This window comes from Nematolebias whitei, chromosome 5 (assembly GCF_014905685.2).
Source record: "Nematolebias whitei isolate Nwh7 chromosome 5, NemWhi1, whole genome shotgun sequence".
Taxonomy (NCBI): domain Eukaryota; kingdom Metazoa; phylum Chordata; class Actinopteri; order Cyprinodontiformes; family Rivulidae; genus Nematolebias; species Nematolebias whitei.
The window spans coordinates 11,426,434-11,442,856 of NC_056502.1; the positions used below are offsets into that span (position 1 = coordinate 11,426,434).

Consider the following 16,423-nt stretch of genomic DNA (forward strand, 5'->3'; position numbering starts at 1 on the left):
ATACGTGTGATTAAAACCACCACCAAACAGAATCCACCAAAAAAAAAAAACATAGGTTAAAATAATATTTAAAATAACAAAATGTTTGGGGCCTTAAATATATGCAAAAGAATATAGCACAGTGCAACTGTTAGCAGTTATCCTTCAAAAATTTATAAAAATGTTGAAAATTGGATCATAAAACATCAAAGGAAAGAAAAAAAACGATTGTCAGTTTCATTGTAGGAAATGATTACACAATTTATGAGTCAAGCTGACCAGAATCTCCACCCCCTGAAATGTTTCTGTTACTTTGATATGCTCCACTTGTCACATTTACATGTCATTGTGCTCATTTCTGGCTTTTCTTTTCATCCAGCTGCATGTGGATAAAATGCAACAGTTTGTGCAGGAAAACATACGTTTATACCTACATGTCTACATAAATGCTTTAAAGCACGACCAGCTGAAACTAAATTATTGCGTCGGTACTTTTGATGTATGTTTGGGGTCATCGACTGAGCTGTGGAACAAATTGGTAACTTATTACATCCCTGCCTGAAAGGTAGACAATCTGAAACAGGTTCAAATTTAACACACACTTGTGCTTACAAAACTATAGTTGGTGTTGTTTAAAATCTATAAAAATATGACACCTTAAATAGACTTACAGACTTAAGAAAGAAAAAGAGAAGGACTAAAATGTAATTCACTCATTCAGTCACTTGTATTCCAATATAAAGCAGAAAGTGTTTTTTTTTTTTTGTCATGCATCATGACAGTCCCTCATGATACCCTGGTTCTCTCATTGTAAACCTGTCTCACCTGTTTGTCTCAGTGTCTCTCCACCTCCTCTGCAGCTCTGTAGCCCGGCCTACTCCTTGCTGCTGACTTGTCATGACTCGCCTAAGGAAAAGTTGCTCAATGGTAATGTTTGACAAGGAGGAAGAAGGGCCTTGGCTTCCATATCGCTCTGTCAGACAACAGAACAGGCTTTCAGTTCTTCTACTTGGGCTTTTGTTTGCTGCTTTCTGAAGGAAATACAGATTAATTAGAGGAGGAACAATTTCAAACAACCATGGGTGAGTCTGCTTTGCTAATAAACCAATTAAATGTCTTAATTTGGTCATTGTATTTTGTTGCTAAACTTTAAATACAAGAAAATGCCGAGTGTGTCTAGGACCACTGCTGAATTACAGTATAAAGTTTTGGAATGGCATACAAATACTACTGCACAGCTCTGAATGAACATGATGTATTTCTCTAAGAAGTGTCTCACTGACATATTTTTTTTAAATTATCCTGTTAAATCTCTAAATTCTATTCTTGCTGCTTGAAAATGTAGACATGAATCTGGTTTAACTGGTGACCAAAGACAGCTTCAGAGTCTTTCACTGTCAGTTTGTATCTTTCAGCGTAGCCTCCAGTGGTCTGAGCTTAGTCTTAGTTTTGAAACGTCAGGAAGCATCACTTGTGAGGCACCAGCCTTTGCGAAAACCAGTCTGATTTTCTGCCCCATTTGTGGATTTGCTGCAGAGGTGCTGGTGCTGGTCGACTTCGAGAGCAACATGAGCGACGAGCTCACAGTCAGGTTGGGGGATGTGGTGAAAAACGTCACCGTGTCCAGTGAAGAAGGATGGCTACACGGAGAGCTGAGGGGGAAAAAAGGCATCTTTCCCAGCAACTTTGTCAAAGTATGTAGAGTTTTTACATCCCAGAGATCTACTCTCAGTGTGTGTGTTTTTATGCTTGTCTCACTTGTGTTTCCCCTCCTTGCAGCAAGTACCAGTGTGTTTAATGGGTGAAGACTCGAGGGAGCCCCGGAGCATCCGAAAAAGTATAACGCCAAGTTAAAGTTCTCCCTTGTTTCATTTTTTCCTTGTGAATACTTCAAACAGAAAAAAGAGCTGCTAACACTCAACTAAAATTAGTTAAAAATATATATTAAACCTAGATTTAATTCTAATTCTTGCATGAAAAGTCGAAGATCATTACTTGAAAATGCTTCATTTGACAAAAGAAGTCTGCTTAACATCATTTACTTTCAATGGTCCTCACACTTTTTTATAAATAATGACTATTTTCAAGTCAAATGTTCACAGTTAACCGACGTCTGCCTTTTTAAATATAACCAAAGTTACAGCAACGTCTGCCATAACAGTTGTATTTAAAACGCAGAGCGACTTGAGAGTTTAAAATATTACCAGACTCTTAAATTATCTCAACTTTTAGGCAATAAAGAATCAAAAATAAACCTCAAAATAAACTACAGGGCGACAACGCTGGTTTTTCTATAATTAACTTCAGTGAGCTAAAAAAAAAAAAAAAAAGGTGTTGAAGATGGTGGTTACTGTGGTGGATCATTTCAAACAGTGAGGCCAGTAAGCACACTGTAAATATATGCTGGCCACATCCGTGTCTCACACACCACATACACACACATACACACCTAAACCTATTGCACTGAGAATGGAACTGAAGCAGATTAAACACAAACAGTGACTTTGAGGGATTAGATTATTTACGCGACCTTTTGTTGTTTTCAGGTAAGAACAGGATGAAGAGGAAATGCGAGGTCACCTATCAATACAGCGCACAGAATGAAGACGAGCTGGAGCTGCACATTGGTGAGACTATAGACATCATCAAAGAGGTACGGAGGTCCAATCCCTCCCATCACGACTCATAATTACATCTGAACTCATAAGTCTGACTTTGGTTCATCTGCAAACAAACTGCTGTCAGTTAAAGGCGTAAGAGTCCTAGTTTAGGAACATGTGGCTAAATATATCCTGTTTAGTTCCTCAGAGAAAAAGGCATCACCCTTCCAGTTCCTAAAGCTGCTCAGCAGCATAACCCTGAGTATTATATTATAATCAGGTCGTTGGGGAACAAATGTCATTGTCGTTTATTAGTTGACTCCTTGTGTTGATGCCGTTCTCCCTGAAAAATGACAGCATTGCTGTAGTTTATTATCGAACCTGAGTAAGTTTAAAGACATATTTTGTAATCTGGAATGCAAGCAGGATAGTCGGAGTCAATGACTTCGGTTTCTTAAAATAATATTTACCTGTTCCTGTTATTTTGCACTTCTTTGAATGTATCTGTAATCTGTACATGACAGATTGAAGATGGATGGTGGATGGGCTTGAAAAACGGCAAATTGGGAGCGTTTCCATCCAATTTTGTCAAAGAAATCTTTGTATCCCCAAAAGGTTGGAGGCCAAGTAATAATTTTAAGATCACTTGTACTAAGTAAAACTTTAAGCTGACTGTGATATTTTCCTAACAGAAGGAAGGTACGGCGAGGGCAAGACGAGGCCTAAACTAACAGATGCCGTGTTCACCAAGGAGGTACATCCAGCAGAAACAAGTTCCTCAAACTTTTAAGGCCATTTTATTGTAATTAAATTTCTTTTCTTTTCCCTCTCATGAATACATTTTAGAGAGCAAGTGTGCGACACAAAGTCAAAAACAGTAAGTTCTCCTTGTTCGCTGCTCATGAGACACAGCTGACCGGTTTTATTTTGAGGACGTGAATGAGAAAACACTTAGATCTATTTTTAGTCTGCACAACACATGACGGGTGGTAATTCACAAGGTTTCATCTGAACGGGCGTGGTAAGAATGTCTTGATTAATCACGTTACAGATTACATCCCTTTAAGGATGAATGTTTATAACCTTTGTCTCCATTTAGTCACAACCTGTTCTCGTTTATTGCCAGTCGAGTTCATTAGTCATGACGTCAGATACCACACACAGGTCAGTTTCTGTAAAATGTGTACAGTAATGATGTCATCTCTTGCGTCCACAGCTGTTGAGTGTTGCCAAGTCATGTTTGACTATAAAGCCAAAGCAGAGGATGAGCTGGATCTGAAAAAAGGAGATGTTGTAGTGCTGCTGAACAAGGTTTGAACTCTTTGTTTCCTGACTTCATTTCCGATCATGTTTATTTAGTTTATTTCCCGTCGTGGTTTTACTGTCACTGGATTGACAGCCATGTGTTTCCCAGCGCTGCTGGGTGTACAGTACAACCTGTTCAACCGGACCAACCAGTTGTTTTCCTTTCGAGGAAACCACGTCCTCCTGCAGGCATAAAGACAACTTTAGGTTATCTTCACACACTTCTTTCATAAAGATCTGCTTTGATTTCTTTGTAGGTACTGGGAAAAATAATAAGTGATCCCTTTGTGGTTTTAGATTAAAACAATCTTAAAGTGAAAACAGAGTTGAAGCGTTTTAAGTCAAAGCTTGCTTGATGTAATACGTATAGATGTTGCACGATCCGTTAGCCCTCAGAGTATGTGTTTAGAATGACTCTCAGCTACTCTCAAACATTTTGATCGTTAACCTTTAAACCAAATGAGTATAACCATTTTTTGTGTTGACTACTGTTGATTGGCTGTGGCGTGTTATTATTTGAGAGTTAAAGTTAATGATTGATCAATGGTTCTTAAGAAATTTGGCTAACAAACAGGGCTGGTGTCAACGGATAATAAAGAAGAAAAGGTGCAAGGAGTAGCACTTTGAGTATTTGTTAGTAATGACACTCAGCAACCACCACCCCAAGTTTTAGCTCAGTAAAATCGACGGACTTGGAGCCGTTTATGTGTCGACTAATGCTGTGGCAGCCGTCTTGAAATAAAGGGACTCCAAAAGTTGATCAGCTGCCAATGAAGACCCATTGATTAGTTTATGAACGTTTCATTAAAACATGTTCTGTGGTTTAGGAGATATTTTGCCAACAGACATCCAGAGTTAACCGTATTAGTTAATGGCAAAGTTTTGAAACAAAATCTTGCACAATCAGAAATGCTCAGAGTTTATGTTGGGAATGACTCTCAGCTACTACCATGACAAATTTTAGCTCAGTAGCTGCAAAATTAACATTATTATTATCATTATTATCATTTTTGTTTATCCTAAGGTTACTTAGTTGTGGCAGCCATTTTTTAAATAATGACTAAAAGTTGATCAGCTGTAGATGTACATCCAGGGATTACCAAGGGTTTTATTTAATCTGTTCATGAAAGGTTTTGCTAATGCTTAAAGTCAGAGAAATGGTCTTATGACTAAAACTGTCCCTAGGTGTGAGTGAGAGAGTGAATGGTTGTTTGTCTCGTTTGTCTCCATGTGTCCCTGTGATGGACTGGAGACCTGTCCAGGGTGTCCCCTGCCTCTCACACAGTGATGGCTGGATATGGGCACCAGTGACCCCCACAACCCGAAAAAGGAAGAAGCAGATAAAGATGATGACTGGATGGATGGATATTTTGTTGGTTGCATTTTTTTTTCTTCTATTTTCTATGATCGCAGAATTTTGCTGTTGCGTTTATTATTTTTGTGTTTCTGTGTTTTGGACTTTGCATCATTCGTGTGTTTGCAGCGCGATTGCACTGTTCAGCCACTGTAACGCAGGTCTTACACTCTTCAAAATAACAATCAGTTTAACAAAAACAAAGCCCAACTATTACAAGCCTCAAAGCAAAAATTAATGAGATGCAGAGAAAGCAGCAGATGTACCTCAGACATGCATAAAAGTTGCTCCAACCCAAGAAAACGTGAAACTGAGAGGAAAGTTTTGCTTGACCTTTTGTCAACCTCCTGCTAATTTCACGTCCCAAAGGACAGAGAGTCTTGTTGGAGCCTCTAATGTGACGCTTTAATCTGCATCTGAAGGAAACCGAAGATGAAGGCTGGTGGGAGGGAGAGCTGAACGGACGCCGCGGCTTCTTTCCCGACAACTTCGTGATGCTTCTACCGCCAAAGGACACCCTGCAAGTGAGTCAACCTGTCTCCAGCTGGATTGGATCTTCTCTTTCTTCTATCCAGGAGGACTTTGATCATTTTTCTGCACAGCCATGAAGCCTTGGGCACGCCTCATAGTAAACTGCATCAGCTTTTACTTTCTGAATTAAAAATGTTCTTAAAATGAAAAAGCACCTGTTCGTTGTCAGCTAGGTTGTGATCTGCTGCCAGGACTCTGTGATGACTCAGGCTTGGTTCGGACATCTTCTGTATTCGAGTTACTCACTCAAAAAATTTCCACCATGGAAAGATTGTGTTCAACAGTTTGCCTTGAAGTGCACAAGAAGACATGTGAGCCAACCTGCTAAGTTTCTGTTTCTCCTCTTTTAGTCTGGGAACACGAGCCAGCCACCAGCACGCACCGGCAGTATTAAAGTCCCAGGTAAGAGAACAAACATGTTTCTGATTTGGAGGAGGAAGATCTTCCAGTTTCTGTCCGTAACGGTGACACATTGTCCAGTTTAAGACTGGGCTTAAGACTTTCCTTTTTGATAAATCCTATAGTTAGGGTTGGCTTGTTATGCTGCTATAGACTTAGACTACTAGAGGACAAACTGACCTCATTTCCTTAAATGAACTGTTAAAACTGAATAGTTTTCATTTGATACTATTTCTATCTAAACCTGTGATTCTCCACCTGCCATTGTGTATCTGTTCCTCCTTCCTGTTCCTCTCAAACCCAGCTGGTCGAAGCAGATGGACGCTTGTCCCGAGCCTGGTTCTGCTAAAGGTTTCTTCCTCATGAGGGAACTGTTTTTCCTTTCCACTGTCGCCTTCATGCTTGCTCAAGATGAGTCTGTGAGGAAGTTAGACTCAAAGCAGTCTGCTCCTCAGATAAATAGTGTTAACTTGTTATTTTTATATATGAATGTTTCTGTTCAGTGCCCTGAGACGACTTCTGTTGTGATTTGGCGCTTTATAAATAAATGAACTGAACAAAACTCAGCAGCATCAACAGACGATGTCTGATAATGAAATAGAGCTGTACTGTAACTTTGCTTCTGGATTGTGTGCCCGTCAAGTTATTACACAGATCTAAAATAATCTGAGGAAAACTTTGGAGCTATAAGATGCACCTGAAAACATTTGCATGTCAAAATGATCGATTGTTCTATTTTTTCATACGAAAAAGCCTTTTTTATTTTATTTTTTTTAAACCAAAGTAACATATAGGCAATAACTCACCACAAAGAGTAATTCAAATATGTAGACAAGATCAAATAATTTCAGCATATTATTAAAAGTAGAGATCAAATAATCTGCTGACCAACTTTAATTGGCTGATATTGGCTACTATAACAGAAATAAATGCGCCTCCACTTACCTTAACAAGTAGGAGGACAAACATGCAGTAGCAGCTGCTACTGCCAGCTTACTGTAGCCCACAATTTAAACAAAAATCCTCAATTACAGACCATAATAGACCTCGTTATTATTATTGTTATTATATTTTGTTAACTGAAACAAACATAAAAAGTTTATTTCGGCTGCTCCAGCCTTCTGGGTTTACCACAGTGAGAAAACTCGCCTGAAAGATTTGGCAATTGTTTTATGCCAGATGACCTTTCCAACGCAACCTGGGCTCGAACCTGCAACCTCAGGATTACAAGACCGCGGCACTGACCATCAAGCTACCGCAGCCCTTTAACTGAAAATTACATATTTAACAAAACAAACAATAATTGGCGTTCTATATCAAACACCTGATTGGTATCGGCCATAGAAAAACTCATATTGGTCAATATTTGATGAAAACTACACAAAATATGGCAACAAAAAGAGGCAGTTTTGAACATTTTAAATGTCTTCAGTTGCACGGAGCATCATTAATAATTGCGTTTGGTTGCAAATTTTTTTATGAATACTTAAATTTGAATAAAAATGACCAGAGAATGAAAGAATGAATGAACACACCTTTCAAAGATGCAGGACTAAATGTGTATTTAGAGCACAAATGTGGAATTTTCCATGTACCTGATCTCGGTATGAATTATTCCACAAAGGACTTCTTAGAGAGTTGGTGTGACACTACACTCCTCCTTTTAGATGAAGCATGTCCTGCAGAGTCTAATGATGCTCCGGCAGCTACAGTATCTGTAGCAGCTGTCGTCGGTTCACAGTAGATGGAACAACAGGGACGTTCCCTGCCCCGCAGCTCTCAATTAACTCACTGAACCAGTTCAGACATGACAAGAATTCAGCTTGAAATGCAGAGAAGAACATTTTGTTGAAAGGAAATCAAATTTTACAAAATGTACTGCCTTTATTCCCTCGAGTAAAATATGTGTACGAAATGCATTGTTTCACGTTTATTCATTTAGTCACGTTATTCTTCTCGTAAAAGATTATTATATATATTTTGCTATTAAGATAAAGCTAAAATAATGGGGAATACCTCAGTTAGAAATGGTAGCACCTCAGTTATTTTGGCTTGAAATAAAATCACTAAACAATTTACTTACCGTATTTTTCGGACTATAAGGCGCACTCCTTTAATTTTCTCAAAAGTCGACAGTGAGCCTTATTTTTTTTTATTCATTCAACCTTTATTTACAAAGGTTAATCCCATTGAGCCTCGGGGACTCATTTACAAGAGACACCTGATTTTTTTTTTTAACAAAGAGTGATGACAACAGTGGCATAATCAGATGTGCCTTATATATTACTTATATATATTGATTCAGATCTTAATTGTAAATGAGTCCTCGAGGCTCAAATGGGATTTACCTGTCTAAATAAAGGTTGAATGAATGAATGAATATTAATTCTGGTTGTGCTTACTGACCTCAAACCATTTTATGTGGTTATTGTGAATGAGTTGAATAAAGTTTGACTTATCTGACTGTTTTTTGTTTCGCTTAATGCGCCTTATAGTCCGAAAAATACAGTATTAGCTTTAAGTGTGTACAATCTAATTCAACATGCAACAGTTTAATGGTTACTTTAAAAAAATGACTATAATTTCTATATTCATAATTTTCACAGCCAATATTTAATCGCTTTTGTTCGGTGTTACAAACCGCTTAATAAGTGTGCCGTAAAATTAATTTTTAAGTAACTTATCAGGAAACTGAACCTCTGAGTCGCATACAGCAGGATGTGCCTCAGGTCTTAGCTGATGTTTGTTGTTTTTTTAGCACAAGTTATACATTTTTATTTTTTTTTGCAACAACAAACGCTTTTCTTTAGTGTCATCTTCTCACCAGTTGTTTTCCTGGTGGACAATTTGAAACGTGCATCAAGCACGTTGCACAATACATGCAGACAGTATCGCTCCAAAAACTTCACAGGATGTCTCGGAGAGATGGAGGGGGGTGGTTATCACAGTCATGTGACCCTGTTTAGAAGTCTCGGAGGAAAGGGGGGGCGAAGCTCCGCCACAGAGATTTTCACCGACAGACACAAACAGCACTTGAGACACAGCTGTGCTGTTTTACTTTGGAGGGAAATGTTTCACAATGCTCTGAAAACTCACGGTAGGATTTATGTGCTTCTAATTATGCTGCTATTAATTTCTTATGACTGTTCTAACAGAGGGCAACAAATTCCACTCTCTTTCTTTGAATTTTTCTGCACTGCTTTAGGTCTACTTTTAAGATTTAAGCTGATTTAATTCTAGCAGGCCTGCAGCCAAGTTCATAAACCTCATTTGTCATATACAAGCGGTGGAATTTGGAATTGCCTGGACAACTATAGGATGCTATCACATCCCTAAATATATCAGAGTTTAACCATCTCCAACACAAAGTTCTCACATAGACGGTTGTGTGATTTTTCTATGGTGCAGCAGAATCTGACCTTGAAAACGTTGGGATTATTAGGAAGTGAAGCTGTAGAGGAGTTGGACAGTTCAGTGACCTGTTGTCTCCAGTGATGAGCACATTGTTGCCACTTCTTCTATCTTAGATTTAAATTTCACACTAAGCCGTTATCATCATCATCATCATAAAAAAAAAACCAACACTCGAGCAGTGTGGTGGTTAAAGTGATTTCTCTTTAAAATGGACCAGTGGACTTGCACAAGTCCTTTTTTTAAATGACGAGAAAGCATAGTTGAAATTGGGGTCAAAGTCAGCAATTAGTTGATTAGTTTTTTTCACAGACACGTTCATGTAAGTTACTGTCAAAGTGGCTGAATTAGCTAAAGGATAATTCAAATCTGTTACCTCTGAATAGGAATATGAGAATTTGAGAACACCTTTTTCTCGTCTTGGTGAGATTTGTTGGGTTGAAGTTGACCTGCTGCTGTTATGCCTCTGCGCTAGCAAGAGAGGTAGTCACAGAGCTGAGTTGGTGAGTGTGAAGACATTGTGAGCAGTGCTCCACTCCAACAGTGTTGCCATTGCCCGCAAGTTCTGCAGTGCCAGCTACATTTGTGTGGACGCATGGTCGCGGGCTGTGGTCAACTTGAGAGATGGTTTTTTTTTTGAATGACCAGATGTTTCTGAAAGACTGGCTCACCTTTCAATTCAATTCAGCTTATTTATATAGCGCCAAGTCACAACAGAAGTCATCTCGGGACACTGAACGGAAACATTCATATACATAAAAATTCAATTAATAACATTATCTAAGGTAGGATAGCCAGCAGATTGCACCGAGTCTTCATTTCGTCGCAGTCTCCCATCCTGAGCAAGCATCAGGCGACAGTGGAAAGGAAAAACTCCTTCATAACAGGAAGAAACCTCCAGCAGAACCAGGCTCATGATGAGTGGCCATCTGCTTCGACCGGCTGGGTCTGAAAGGACAACAATGAAAAACGGACACAGAATCGCAGGTCCAGAACGGAGGCTTTTGCAGCCGTATTGTGGAACCGATTCACGGAAAGACCTACTGACACATAAGAGCTGCCTCTGTTTGGACTTTTTCAATTACCAAACGCAAACGGGACCGATTTAATGACAACTTTGGGTTTATAAGGTGCAACCAGTTAATGAGCTTCAATATGTGCATATGTGGTTGATAATGAAATTAAAACTAGCTGAAAAACAGCTTGCATATTAGTGCAAGTTTTTAGCAACTGCATAAACGATAAGTCGCTTGGGTGTGGACTTTTTGCCTAACAGACAAAAAGTTCTCACAGATAAGAGCTGGGGACATCCGCAAAAGGATGCCATGACCCCTTTAAGAATGTGCAGGTTTGCTGAGCATGCATGCTCTGTAGCAGCAGCATCCTCCATGTCCACGAAGACATACACACAGAACGGTTGCAGACTGGCAAACACCACATTCTGCTGATAATGTAAAACTGAACCATAAACTCAGAGGCATTGTTTCTTTAGAAGCAGCCAGTGGAGGACATCACTGCTTTGTTGCAGGCGCCAGATGCCATTAAATAGTATAAAATACATAAAATGTATCAAATGTAATCAGATGGACCCAAAGTTAAATTTACACTGACTGTTTCTTTCAGCTAAAACAGAAGAGCCACCAATGGACAAAGTTGATCCACTGAAAGCAAAAGGTACAGCTAACAATTAAGTTTTATTTTACAATATCGGTGCTCAACCATAAATACCATTCCAAAATAACACAATGACTTTGTTTCACAGATGACCACAAGCCAGAAAGTAAAGATTTGAGAAGCAATCCTCCAACCAAAGTCAAACTGCCCCCCCTCAAGCCTTTTCCACCTCCCACCAAAGAAAAACCCAACAAGGTTTTACCAAAGTGAGTAACCAAAGAACCCTTATTGTTCTCACTTCTTACTAACCTCAGCCAAAAGTCACTAAAGGCCTTTGGAGAACAAATAGTTATTTGTTTGCAAGCTTCCTACAAGAAAAAAAAGGCCGTTAACAAAGGTCAGGAACATGTTTCCGTCTTTGGTCTGGCACCAGAAGCAAAGTCCTTAGAAGTTAAAGGTTTTAGTTGCCACCACCAGTTGCCGTGGAGCCGTTAAAGAAGAATAGCTGACATTCAGTGGCTCGGTGGAGACTTCGAGATGAGTCAGATCAGAGCAGAACAGATGAGAGCCGCTCATTTCCTGTTTCCTGAACAAAATACACACAACAGACACCCCCCCCCCACACACACACACACACACACACACACACAGAGAGAGCTGCAGAAGCATAAACAAGACTTGTCGAGAAAGATTCACCTTCAACACAAACTCCTTCACTGCCAGCCACCTGACAATTTCAATCTCTTCTTTTTACGTGCAGTACAACCAACGGTGATGCGCCACCTCCTTCACCCAAAAAGCCAGAAGAGAAGGAGGCCGATCAGTTTGATGGGGTGGACGTGCAAAGCGAAAAGCTGAGTCATCCTACGGCGAACAGAGCCAAACCTCCACAGCGGCGACCTCCAGGCCAAACCACAGCAACACCAGTGGGTTTCATGTCAGAGAATATTGTGTTTCATAACATGGCATCTTCATGTTAACCACCATTTCTGCAAATACCCTATTTTTCGGACTATAAGGTGCACTTAAAATCCTTAAATTTTCTCAAAATTCCACGGTGAGCCTAATCCAGTGCACTTTATGTGTTAATTCTAGTTGTGCTTACTGACCTCGAACCGATTTTACGTGGTACAACTGAACAATGTTGAGTTATTGTGAATGAGTTGACTAAAGTTCGACTTATCTGTAGGCCTGTCACGATAACAAATTTTGCTGGACGATTAATTGTCTCCGAAATTATTGTGATAAACGATATTGTTTGAAATTTGACAATAATTAGTAGTTATTTTCAAATTTAAGAAGAAATGTTGGTTAATTTGCTTTGAGTGTAGTACCTTTTTTTGACTAAGGGATGGCAGTTTGAACCGAAGGATGGATAGTGAGGGAGCGAGCAGAGTGTCTCTTTAAGAAAAATGGGAAAGAGACCATTGACGTGACATGGGCTGTCTCTCCTTCCTTTTTTTCGGTTCTCAAAATGGCGGACGCTCGGTGTGGTTTGAGCTCTTTAGCATAGCATTTTTCACACAAAGCTTTTAATAAACAAGTTCTCAGCTTCTTTTTGCAGAAAAACACTTTTTACGCAAAGGCACGGGTTTCAACTGTGAATTTTAAAGATTCGACGTGACTGATTTTTTTCCCTCGAGGTCGGCCTGTTAGCATAGCTCGTAGCTTAGCTTCTCAGCTTAGCTGCTTTTAACAATCCAAAACCGCAATTTTGGACGATTAAAACAGATTTTAAAGAGAAAAAGGGAGGGGGGGGGGGGTCAGTGAAGAGCACCGGAGTTGAACCTTTTGTCATCCAGTGTCTTCAGTAGAAAGAGAGAGAAACAAAGAAACTATAAAACCAATAAATGAAAATGAGGTCAATAATTTTGATTTATCATGCGATTAATTGATTTATTGTTTATCGTGACAGGCCTAGTTATCTCACTGTTTTGTTTTGTTTAATACGCCTTATAATCCGGTGCACCTTATGTCTGAAAACAGACCTGTTCATTGAAATTGCGCCTTATAGTCCAAAAAATACGGTACACTTTATATTTTGTGCATAGCATACTTTATTCCTGTTTAATTTACAGTGAGATACGGAAATATTTTTACAAGTTTAGATTATCACAAGTTATTTTGAGGAAATGTTTTTTCAACCTTTACTACCTTTTGCACAAAGGGGATTCAGATCTTAGTTTTCAGACCATTCTTATAAAGTTTTGCCGTAACAAAAGGAGACATTGTTTTATATGCAGGTTTTTGCACATGCATGCTAACTGTGAAATGTGTGTAAAGGCAGTTCTGCTCCATTTTTCATGAGCTGCTCACAAGTTTTCACTTCACAGGCAGCAACAAGTTGAATCCTGATCCCCGCGGGTTTATAGATAATTCTGGGAAAAGAAAGAATTGATTCCCTGAAGTAACATTTGGCCGCAGCAGAGACAAAACTTCCTGTTGAGACTGAAAACAGTGAGAATGAAAGGTTCCTTCTCTTTTGTAGGCTCAGAGTGAGACAAATCAGACCAAACCAGAACCAGAACCCAAAAAGCCCCAAACTGACAAGCTTCCTGTCTTACAAAAGGTTTGTGACATTCACTGGTTTCAAATTGTATATAATTAAGGTGTTTATAATAAATTATATTTTATTCTTTCTTTCGTTAAAACACATGTTACACAAAGCTATAATTTTATCTTGAAGTTGTAGCGATTTAAAATTCGATTTATCATTTCAAAATGGTTGTGAAATGTGGGACTAAATGGTTCAAACACCAGTACCCACTTATAGGAAATGCTTTGTGATGGTACAAAAGCAAACGTACTTGCAAGGTGGCAAGATGTCGACAGGAAATGAGAAGTACTGAAGCAAGGAGCCGCACCTGTTCACGTGTTTCTTCGGTTCTAACCACTTGATGAGCAACGGATCTAAATATATCTGATTTAAATTCACAGATTTAAACATATCTTAAACTCTCCAGACTATTCTTTCAAATTAGATGGTAACAGACCCCTGTACTTACAGCCGTAACCTTTGTATTTAAAGAGTTTGTTCCTTTTCTATTCAAGGGTCCAGAAATCATCACGCCATTATTACCTCCGAGGCCTGACCTTTCACCCAAGACGCCCCCTCCAGTTCGACCGACTCCTCCTAAAGCTAATGTGAAAACCGTAACGGAGAACAATAAAGAAGAGCCGACTGTGGGAAGCCTTCAGACTGAGGTCAGAGAGCTGAGGATGGCTCTGGAGCTGCTTCAAACACGACACGAGTGAGTACCGACCATTTAATGCAGCTAAAACTACAGCTGCGCTGATCCATCTGACTCCAAGCTAATCCACAGACTTCAATATGTGCTAAGAAAACTTTAAGAGATAGTTTGGTTATTTCTGAGGTGATGTTCTGTCGAATAGTTCTGAATCCACTGAATTTCTAGCCCCCACGCTGTCTTGCGTGAATTATGGGTGCGACTTCCGGTGCAGACCGGAACCGGTGTTCGTTTATGTGCGAACAGTACGAGCTAATGTAGTTTCTCCGAGCATTGTGGATTTAATCTAAACATGTAGGAGCACCACCTGTCAGAGCTCAAACAGGACAACAACAAAACCTGTGTTTTATCTGCAACACTGAATGCAAATTACTTTCAAATAAACCGTGCTCCACTACCGTAGTTAACCAGTGCTTACTGTTACGACAGGAAGTTGTTCCCATAATCATTTAAACAGTAGAGCCCCCAGGAATAAGGTGGATACTACTCACACAGCCTCTTGGCATCAACCTGGTCTATGCTCGCAGCACATACATTCATGTAGTAAAGCAGACAGTGTTAATTGAGAAAACAGAGACAAATCATACAGACGGTGTCATGCAAAAGTGAAGAGGTTTAATATTATTACACACACATATATTGTTTTTGAGCAAGAGTTGTTTTAGAAGCCAGAAAAATGATGCACAACCTGTCCTCATTTGGCCATTAGCCCAGCCTGGATGAAGTCTTTTGCACTTTCCTACACCCTTTGTGCTCTGACTGATAAACTACTAACTATTGATAACCATGTGACTGAACATCCCTTCAAAGCTGATCAGATTATTAATTGATTTACACAGTTATTTTTGTGACTGGATGTATAAACTTTATGAATGATAAACACTGAGTTACACGTTTTTATCTATTGGATCTATTTTGTTAACTAATTCTGTAACATGTTGCCTTTATGCTCTGGAGTCTGGATAAATCTACACCTTTACTCCAATATTTGATTCATGAAAAACAACAGTATCAAGGCAGATACAAATATTACATCAAATTGGTTTAAACTGTTTAAAACCTGATCATTAACCCAAGTCTTTGTGCTTCTCCTTTAAATAAGTCAGAATGTGTGAGTGTGGAGAAAAAGATGTGCTATTTATAAGACGTGACAGGCACTGAGCAGCGCAGTCAGCTCATTTTGACTTCCCTCTTCTCTTTATTTGTGTCTCGTTTGCTGAAGACAAGACATGCAGGAAGTGAAAAAAGAGCTGAAGGAGGAAAGGAGCAAGCGGCTGGAGCTGCAGGTCAGTGAGGCAGAACTGAGCTTGGCACGACTTCTGCACATCACAAAAAAAAAAAAAACAGATAAAATACAGAAGTTGTGGTTATTAGGAAGACAATTGAAATATAATCTGATGAAAAATGTTTTCTTTTTACAGAAGGAAGTGCTCGGTCTGAAGACAAAGCAATGATCCCAACACAGACTGACGGAGCTGCTCGTCTGGCTCAGAGGGATGTGGGCGTTTGGACTGCAAACAAGATTTATTCTTTTTTTTTTTAAACCAAGTAAAGACAAAAACGAGGGGGAAATACACTGATGACACACAAGGGATGTCTAAAATTTAAAAAAAGTATTGCTGGACATTATAAAGCTCAGCCTACAATGGACCAATGGAGCATTATTATTAAAGAGACTTTAAAATGGTCCTTTGTGGGGTTTAACTAGTAACTAGTAGAAAATTAATTTTTTTACACACTTTTCCACTGTGATATTTAGCATTTTTATTCAATATTTGACTGTAGGCTTCTTTTAAAGCCTTGGAGTTTGTAATATATGCAGATGTATATAAAAGGAAATATTGTGAACAGTAATAAAAATGCTATTAAGAAAGGGCTGAGATTGATGAGAGTTTAACATTTTACACAAAGATTAGACGAGTCCTCGGATTGGCATTTAAATTTCATTTTTGGTGGGGGACAAAAAAAAATCATAATAAATA

The 16,423-nt window shown here is 39.1% G+C and overlaps 1 protein-coding gene across 2 annotated transcripts; it reads left to right on the top strand.

Annotated features, from left to right (window-relative positions):
- Positions 1-908: 908 nt before the first annotated feature.
- Positions 909-15,981, top strand: sh3d21 (SH3 domain containing 21). 2 transcript variants are annotated; one of them, XM_037676826.1, is made up of 17 exons: positions 909-1,061; positions 1,516-1,673; positions 1,759-1,816; positions 2,526-2,632; positions 3,104-3,194; positions 3,272-3,333; positions 3,426-3,456; positions 3,796-3,890; positions 5,661-5,762; positions 6,120-6,171; positions 11,203-11,253; positions 11,342-11,459; positions 11,954-12,119; positions 13,682-13,762; positions 14,245-14,444; positions 15,664-15,727; positions 15,863-15,981. In XM_037676826.1, exons 1-17 carry the CDS (start codon positions 1,058-1,060, stop codon positions 15,893-15,895), a joined length of 1,473 nt encoding a protein of 490 aa, XP_037532754.1. In that variant the 5' UTR covers positions 909-1,057; the 3' UTR covers positions 15,896-15,981. The 2 variants fall into 2 exon arrangements, with proteins under 2 accessions (XP_037532754.1, XP_037532756.1); XM_037676828.1 differs by having other exon boundaries at positions 3,275-3,333.
- The last annotated feature ends 442 nt before the right edge of the window (positions 15,982-16,423 follow it).

Bases quoted from the DNA above. Each gene is read 5' to 3' on its own strand.
- sh3d21 (XM_037676826.1), top strand. The intron at 13,763-14,244 runs GTTTGTGACATT...TTTCTATTCAAG, and splicing joins AGCTTCCTGTCTTACAAAAG to GGTCCAGAAATCATCACGCC. The intron at 14,445-15,663 runs GTGAGTACCGAC...CGTTTGCTGAAG, and splicing joins CTGCTTCAAACACGACACGA to ACAAGACATGCAGGAAGTGA.